Below are 8,869 nucleotides of genomic sequence, written 5' to 3'. Positions count from 1 at the left end.
GCCACTTGTTTTATGTAGTTTTATTTTCATTTGCTTCCATCACAGTTCACTTTCATTTGTTAAACATTTTAGACACATTAAACACGTTTAGTATAAGACACAGAACATTGTGGAATATCTTGAACAGTTTTTTTAACATGCACGAAGGCACACTAGAATACACACAGACCTCGTTATGTAAGAAGATCCAACAATGGCCGTGATTTGTAAGAGCAAAGGATAACAATTGTATCCCTGCATAGCCGCTAGTGTTACTCTGGCCTAATGACGCCATATTCAATAAACTCTTTTTAGTGCAAATGAGAACAATTCTACAAAAAAAACTTTTATTAAGACAATTTGCTGTGATTTCTAAGGAATTGTTCCATGTAGGTGACAAGAGCTTTTGCATCTTCGACGGTCACTGCATTGTACAAGGAAACTCGGATGCCACCCACAGACCGGTGTCCTTTTAGAGAAATCATGCCAAGCTTGGAGGCACCATCCAAAAATGACTTTTCAAGGTTTTCATCTCCCTCCTTTGACCCGATGCGGAATGGAATGTTCATACGGCTGCGGCACGCCACGTCAACAGGGCACGAGTAAAACCCATTAGACTGGTCGATTATATCATTGATCAGATCAGCTTTCTGTTTGTTGAGCTGATCCATGGCATCTGCCCCTCCTTGGTTCCTGATCCACTCCAGAACCAAGCCCATGATGTAGATGCTGAAGCAAGGAGGAGTATTGTAGAGAGAGTTGTTTTCAGCCTGCACCTGGTAGTCCAGTATAACAGGGCACTCTTTTAATGCTTTGCCCAACAAATCCTCTCTTACAATCACAACCGTCACACCGGCACAACCCACGTTTTTCTGCGCACCGGCATATATCAGCCCAAACTTTGACACATCTACCGGTCGTGAGAGAAAGTTGGATGACATGTCGCTGACGAGAACCACTCCTTTGGTGTCAGGGATGAAGTTGAACTCAACACCATGCACGGTTTCATTGCAGCAGTAGTAAACGTAAGAAGCCGAAGGATTTAATGACCAAGTGCTTCTTTCTGGTATCTTGTTGTAACTGTCCAGTTTTGGATGGACCACATTCACTTTTCCATACTTCTCTGCCTCTTTAGCAGCCTTTGCAGACCATGCTCCTGTGACCAGATAGTCAGCACATCTGTCCTCTTTTAGACCAATCAGATTTAGAGGAACTGCGCTGAACTGTCCTGAACCACCACCTTGGAAGAACAGTATTTTGTAGTTTTCAGGTACATGCAGAAGTTCCCGCAGAGCGTTTGCAGTAGTGTTAATAATCTTAGCGAAATCAGATGATCTGTGGCTCATTTCAAGAACGCTTATTCCGGTGCCACTGTAATTTAGAAGCTCTTTTTGTGCTTGTTCCAAAACCGACTGCGGAAGTTTAGCCGGTCCTGCTCCAAAATTGAAGACCTGTTTCCTATCCATCGTTAAAGTTATATGGGTGTACGATTGAAGATCCTTTTATTGACCTACTTGCATCAGATGTTGAACAACCGACACGCCGCTTGTCTGGTACCAGGCGCGGGCTGATGACGCAACAGCAAGCCCCAGTCCCGCCCTCTCAGAGCATCACCGCTGTTCCTTTGTCTCACTCACTCAAATGATTTTAAGAACAATGGTTATTTAGGCGTTTGAAATAATATTTTATTATAAAGATAAAACAAGAGCTTACTTATTTATTGAAGACACCAACAGATTTGCTGCTGATAAAAATAGACAAATAATTCAGTCGTTATTTGTTGTCATTTGTCGTTTATTTGGCTTTGTTCTCTGAAATCTTTATCGATTTCAGCTTCATTATTACTTCACATATTCAGAATTTATTATTCACACGATAAATCAAGTTGTTTTCGTGTAAAACTGGTGCTCATTGAGTGACAGGAGGGGGTGAGGGGCAGAACAACTGCTCTTTTATTCAGAAAAATCCTAAAAATGAATGAAGTGCAAAAAGACTTCCAGTGACCAGGACAGAAACTTACTGTTCTCAGGCTAACATCCAACACATAAACATCCCCAGTCCTTCTTATAAGAATACAGAAAATAAAAAGCTAAAAATTGATATGCATAAATATTACTGATGATATGACATTTAACACAAAATCAAATGTATTATGGCATAGAAACACATCATTATGTAAATTTATTATTTTATTATTAATAGTAAAAAAAAAAAAAATTAAATAACCAAACATAAAATGAATGTATAGTATTATAATGAAATTGTATTCTATATGCAATTATTGATGTATTTTATCAATAATATTTCACGTTTAATAGCAATAATGAATTTGAAATATTGTAATAAATATGTAATAAAAGTGAATCTGCTTTGTGTGTGTTTAGGGTCGCAGGTGCAGGTCCTCACGAGCTCATGAATATTCCCAGCAGCATCACTCATTCATTGGTTCATGCGCGTTCACAGTAATAACACCATTGGACACCAGCTGCTACACAATGATGCCAAACTGGGATTAAAGACGCTGCCTCTCCGGACAAAATATCTCGGATTCAGTATCGATTTCCAGCTTTCATCTCACTTTGTTTAGAGATTGATATTGTTGCTTGTCCCACTCGTGATGTATGAGTGGAGGGTTTCATTACAGCAGTAGGAATCGCCGCAGACACGCGTTATTATTATCAACACTAAACGCTGATCTGGATACAGCGCGACAAGATGGCTTGTGTTAGAGGATACACTGTTTTGATTTGGCTCGTCACTGTGTTGCTGTTGGTGGATGGCAGAAGAGGTAAACAGAGCAGATGCCCCCCTGGATGCACGTGCACTAAAGATAATGCCCTGTGTGAGGATGTGAGATCAGTACCACACAGCTTTCCTCCTGATGTCCTGTCACTGTAAGTTACTCTCATCATCATCATCATCATCATCATCATGCTCTCTCTCTCTCTCTATCTCTCTCTCTCTCTGTAATGGATGGATCATGCATATGTTTGTTTGTGTGTATAGTAAAACAATGCATGTGCTGTAAACTGACATATGCACATATAGTATCTATGTCTTCTTATTCCTAACAGATCATTTGTGAAGTCTGGATTCAGTGAGATTGCAGGTGGAAGTTTTCTTCACACACCGTCTCTTCAGCTCCTGTGAGTTTCTGCTCATTGCTTTATGTTAGGGTTGAGCTGATCATGATGATCAAAGGGCTTCAGTCTTTTTTCCAATTTCTCAAAGCCCTTCAATTAGTGTGAACATTATGCAATGCAGCTGGTGTTGATCAGCGAATGGAAAAAAATCACTGATGTGTGGGTTTGGGTGTTTACAAAACACAAAGCTAAAAAAAACGAATGAAAGTCTTAGACAGAAGGAATGTGTTACTACAATAAATTATGTAAACACACACGCACGCACACACACAGAAATGATTTATGGAAAATGTGGAAAATATCAGTTTTTGTGAGAGTGAAAAAGAGAAAAATGAAAAAGTAACAAGAACTGATGCAAAGTCACATCAGTACAGTATAGACTGAATCAGGTCTGACTGTTGGGTTAGTAAAGAAATGCTTGAGGTATTGTCTTAGTGACAGTTCACCCAAAAATAGAAAAAAATTCTGTCATCATTTACTCGCCAAAGTCCCAATCGGATGATTCTCACGAAATCCAGACTTAGAGAGTGTCCAGCATCAGATTTTTTTTAAAAGCCCTTGAAGCCAATTTTTTTTGCACATATAAGATTAAGGTCTGACTTTACTATAACCGTTTATTTTTAGAGGAATTTAAAAATATTTCCTATTGAATTATTTAAAATTTTAGATTATCAAAAAATTATCATTACCGCAACATGATATTACATTAAATATATGCATTTACAAACTCATGTTTCGGTAATGAGAACTAAAAAGTAGTCTAGGTACTATGACAAACAAAATTTCAACTTTTATCTGGAGAGAAAAAATAAGAACTGCTTACCACAGTCAATTACGTCCCTTCCAACAATTTTTTTGAAAATGTTAGTTCCTTAAGGGCTTAAACAATGATTGAAAATTGTTGCGGAGGATGAGAAAAATTTTCTGGGACACATTTATATTCCTTATTATTGTCTCTACATTTACCAATGATCACTAAATACCACATGTTTCTTTACTGTAAATGTTTATAGTATAACATGCACTGAAGCTTTATATTTTTTAGATTTTTTAATTATAAATATTTCCATGTCAAAGAACCCAAATCCAGTCATGGACACGTTGCGGTAATGAAATTTTTCCCGTTAAATGTGGAAAAAACAACAAAATAGTTTGAATTCATTTGAAATCATGTGCAAAATAGTACATGAAGAGATGTTTGTAACTGTATGCTTCTTATTTTGATACTCTTACTTTGGATTTACTTTGGTTATCAAAATGTTTCATGACACCTCATAAGTCTAATTTCGTGAGAATCACCCAGTCATGTTTTTAAAAACCTGAATGAGTTTCTTTATTCTGTTAAACAAAAAAGATACTTTGATAAATGTTGGTAAGCAGGTAACGGTACCCATTGACTTCTATAGTAGGAAAACAAATACTATGGAAGTCAATGGGTAGGATTATTTCATTTTGTGTGAGCTATTCCTTTAAAGGGGAAATACCATGAAAATGTGACAATTTTAACTTGCCATAATAAATGATCTATATAATATTTTGAGCTAAAACTTGACATATGTACTCTGGAGACACCAAAAATGTATTTGACATCTTAAAAAATTCTTGTGAAGTGTCCCCTTTAAGTGTGCACCATTGAAACTGATTGCTTATTTGTTACATTGTTCCTCGATTTCCCAGATTGTTTACATCAAATTCATTTGAATCGATCAATGAAGATGCTTTCCAAGGTCTGCCCCATCTGGAATATCTGTGAGTTTGATTTAAATCCTTTTGAACTCTCATTCCTTGACATGACATCATGCTAGAAAATCTAAAGCAAATAATCAATTTCAGGTTTATCGAAAACAACAAAATTGAATCGATTTCGCCTCATGCCTTTAGAGGTTTGAAATCTCTCATACATCTGTGAGTACATTCACGTTTTATAATTAAATAGCAACAAAGCGTCTGTATCTATAATACTGACATGATGATAATAAACTATGCTTGATTCTTTGTTAGGAGTCTTGCCTACAATAATCTTGAGACATTGCCCAAGGATATTTTTAAAGGAATGGACTCGTTAACAAAAGTGTATGTATTATCCCAAAAACTTCCATCATTTCTGTTATGTAACATTTATAAAGACAGAATGATTTATAATGGTGTCTATAATAACAGGGATCTGAGAGGAAACATGTTCAGCTGTGATTGTAAACTCAAGTGGTTGGTGGAATGGATGTACAGCACCAATGCAACAGTGGACCAGTTACACTGCAACGGACCTGCGGCCTATCAAGGGAAGAAGATCAATGACCTCTTACCTCAGTCATTTGACTGCATTACAGCAGGTCCATCTACACTCTTTATACCTTTCAATCAAAGTGCTTCAGTTCTTATCGATTGATGATTGGCTCTTTATATTGAAAGATGTGATTTCCATTACTAGAGCGGTCATATTGACCATTCCATTTCCCTCTTCATAGGAATATACCTGCAGGTTAATAGTTAATTCTATTCATTTAGTTGATTCTATCTGTGAGCTTTGTTTTTTTTAGGATTGTGTGAATCTAGAAGGCCAAATATTGCACAATATTATAAAATAGTATAGATAGACGATTTCAGCAGCAACAACATAAATAAACGGCATTTGTGGCTGGAAACTTTTCATGGGAATTAACAGGAATGAGCGCAAATATTTGGATTCTTTGATGAATAAAAAGTTAAAATAACAATTTATTAAAACAAAGAACTATTTATTTAAAATAAAAATGTTTTGTAACAATACACACTGTTCAAAGGTTTGGGGTAATTTTCTTTCTTTTTTTTAAAAAATGTGTATTACCTTGCATGCATGTCTGCTTATGCCAAATAAAATGTTTATTTATGTTTGTATATGATATAGTTTATATAAATTTCTGTAAATTTCCAAATAATTCCCATAAATTTCTGTAAATTCCAGTTAAGTTTCCAATAGGCTTTATGCCCAGCTGCACTACTTCCTGGGCTTCGGCCGGCTCCTTGTTTCTTGTCTGCCATTGTTGGACAAACTGATTAATTCAGGTGTGCCTGACCTCAGTAGTCACAAACAAACTGATTAATCCAGGCATGCCTGACCTCAGTAGTCACAACAACAATAATCAGACACACCTGGATTAATCAGTTTGTCCAATAATGGCAGACACGAAACATGGAGCTGGCTGAAGTTCAGAATGTAGTTCAGCTGGGCATAAAGCCTATTTAGAATATTTCCCCAGATTAAGTTTCCGGAAATTTGCCCCCTTTGCAACTATTTACGGCCCATATTGAACTTCCGGTAGCCTTGCGCATTGAATCAGTGAAAACAGAGTCCCTCTAGAGTAGATTATTTCTGATAACAAGCTAAATAAATAACCAGTAAATTACCTTATTTCAAATCATAGCTTATCAAAAATTACACTGAGCTAATGTGTAGTAGTTGATTTTTATTTTCTACAATATATTTGTTCCAGAGGTCAGATTAGTCCCTACTAGACAGACTGATAAACAAACACAGGTCGGAAGTTATAACTTCATGCCAGGCACGTGACTGTGGCATCGGACGTGCGCCCAATGAAACCACCTATAATTTATGCACATACAAAAGATCCATGAAATGTTTTGACAAACAGTTTTGTTTCCTGTGTTTCAGTAGAACAGAAACAGATGCGGTTTGTATATAATAAGCAATAGATGACCTAAAGTAATGACATGAAAGGCAATGATATCAATAAGGATTAATATCTGATAGCCTGGCTGATTTTTTTCACTTGCATCAAAGCTAACATACTGGAGATATCAGTGAATAAATTATATTGCTTGTTTGTTTATTGCAGAGTATGTTTTAAGAAAGACCCTTACATTCGAGTCCATATCTGTGGAGGCCTTCACATTTGAAAACGATCAGTATGTTGTGTACGCTCAACCCTTTTCTGGGAAATGCAGCTTCATGGAATGGGACCACGTCAACATGGAGTTCAGAGCTTATGACACTATTGAAAGTAAGTATCAGAAATCACATGTCCAACAGCAGAACATCACTGATTATATTGGAAAATCTTGAGATCAAACACACAGAGAAAAAAATCAACAATTAATGATAGATAGAGAGAAAGAAAGTGTAAACATAGCAGGACTTTGCTCTGTTTGTTCAAGAGTAGTCCTCTAATATTAGAACGGACTTGGCGGAAAGTTCATGAAACCTTTTCGATTCAGGTCTGTCTGTAATCCTAGTTTCATTTCACCTTTAATAAAATAATAAGAAACAACACTTGACACATAACATTGAGTCCAAAGCTACTGAAATCTATATCCACAGTTTAATTTAACAGCTGTGATTTGTTTATTCACAGGCACGTCCACTGTGGTTTGCAAGCCAATGGTTATTGAAAACCAACTTTTCATCATCGTTGCCCAACTTTTTGGTGGCTCACACATCTACAAAAGGGACAGTTCTGCCGAAAAATTCATCAAAATCCAGGACATTGACATCCTGAAGATCAGAAAGCCAAACGATATCGAGACGTTCCGTCTAGACGGCGAGTTCTTCTTTGTAATCGCAGACAGCTCCAAGGCCGGCTCCACCACAATCTACAAATGGAACGGCAATGGGTTCTACTCTCACCAGTCTCTCCATCCCTGGTACCGAGACACAGACGTGGAGTACCTGGAGATCGCCGGCAAGCCCCACCTCATCTTGTCCAGCAGCTCTCAGCGGCCCGTTATCTACCAGTGGAACAAAAGCCAAAAGCAGTTCGATAGACGGACGGACGTTCCAGAAATGGAGGACGTCTACGCTGTCAAACACTTTAAGGTGAAGGGGGAGCTGTTTATCTGTCTGACGCGCTTCATTGGTGACTCCAAGGTGATGACGTGGGATGGCTCTATGTTCAAGGAGGTGCAGACAATGCCCTCACGGGGCTCAATGGTATTTCAGCCCCTTTCCATCGGCAACTGGCAGTACGCCATCCTAGGCAGTGACTACTCGCTGACCCAGGTCTATCGGTGGGATGCCAAGAAGAGCCAGTTTGTGCACTTTCAAGAGCTCAACGTTCAGGCGCCGAGAGCTTTTTCGCTGGTGTCCATTGATGACAGAGAGTTCCTGCTGGCCTCCAGTTTTAAAGGGAAGACACAGATTTATGAGCATCTGATGATCGACCTCAGCAGTTAGACGCTGATGTGCCGTGTCGAGGGTTTTGACTTACGCTATTGAAAGTCTCAGTCTATTCTTGTGAAAGATCATGCATGATCTAGTGCTTATGACGATAATAATCATTCCTGACCATTGCCTCTCTAGAAACAACCCTTGTGTCCATCTCTGTTGTCATCATCTGTTTTTCACTTTTCAGTTTCCTCGTTTTTTGTCTCTGTTAACAAAAGCTATTGTTTAGTCGTTCACTAGTGCTTGTCTCACTAAAGAGGTACGATAAGAAAACAACTGTTAACGTAATCTGCCAAAACAAACTGTTTACAATTTTACTGTGATAAACTATTTTTAAACTTTTTTACACAGAAACTAACACGTTGGACAAATGTTTTTCAGAAATAATTTCATTTAATAAATCATAATGCAATAAAGTTAGATTTAGCTCAGATCTCTTTGAGGAAAATTAACTGTGAGAAGGAAGGTTAGTTGTTTTTTAATTGTATGTTTGTTTGTTAGATCAAATAAAACTGATAAAAAATTATTTGAGCTTGTTTTTTTTTAATTATTAACTGTTGATTTTAATGTTACTGTAGCATATCAAAGT

The 8,869-nt window shown here is 37.4% G+C and overlaps 2 protein-coding genes across 2 annotated transcripts; one reads left to right on the top strand and one right to left on the bottom strand.

The window, feature by feature from the left end:
* Positions 1–8: 8 nt before the first annotated feature.
* On the bottom strand, positions 9–1,583 carry psat1 (phosphoserine aminotransferase 1). The gene has a single exon (XM_055175314.2). The coding sequence runs from the start codon at positions 1,443–1,445 to the stop codon at positions 330–332; it is 1,116 nt and encodes a 371-aa protein (XP_055031289.1). The 5' UTR covers positions 1,446–1,583; the 3' UTR covers positions 9–329.
* Positions 1,584–2,375: 792 nt separating this feature from the next.
* Positions 2,376–8,806, top strand: lgi1b (leucine-rich, glioma inactivated 1b). Its single transcript, XM_055175313.2, has 8 exons — positions 2,376–2,873; positions 3,054–3,125; positions 4,800–4,871; positions 4,956–5,027; positions 5,124–5,195; positions 5,283–5,452; positions 6,956–7,120; positions 7,472–8,806. The coding sequence occupies exons 1-8, from the start codon at positions 2,695–2,697 to the stop codon at positions 8,287–8,289; spliced, it is 1,620 nt and encodes a 539-aa protein (XP_055031288.1). The 5' UTR covers positions 2,376–2,694; the 3' UTR covers positions 8,290–8,806.
* The last annotated feature ends 63 nt before the right edge of the window (positions 8,807–8,869 follow it).

Source organism: Misgurnus anguillicaudatus, chromosome 4 (assembly GCF_027580225.2).
Source record: "Misgurnus anguillicaudatus chromosome 4, ASM2758022v2, whole genome shotgun sequence".
NCBI classification, from domain to species: Eukaryota; Metazoa; Chordata; class Actinopteri; order Cypriniformes; family Cobitidae; genus Misgurnus; species Misgurnus anguillicaudatus.
The sequence above is the reverse complement of the archived record's forward strand: the minus strand, read 5'-3'. Positions and strand labels throughout refer to the sequence as shown.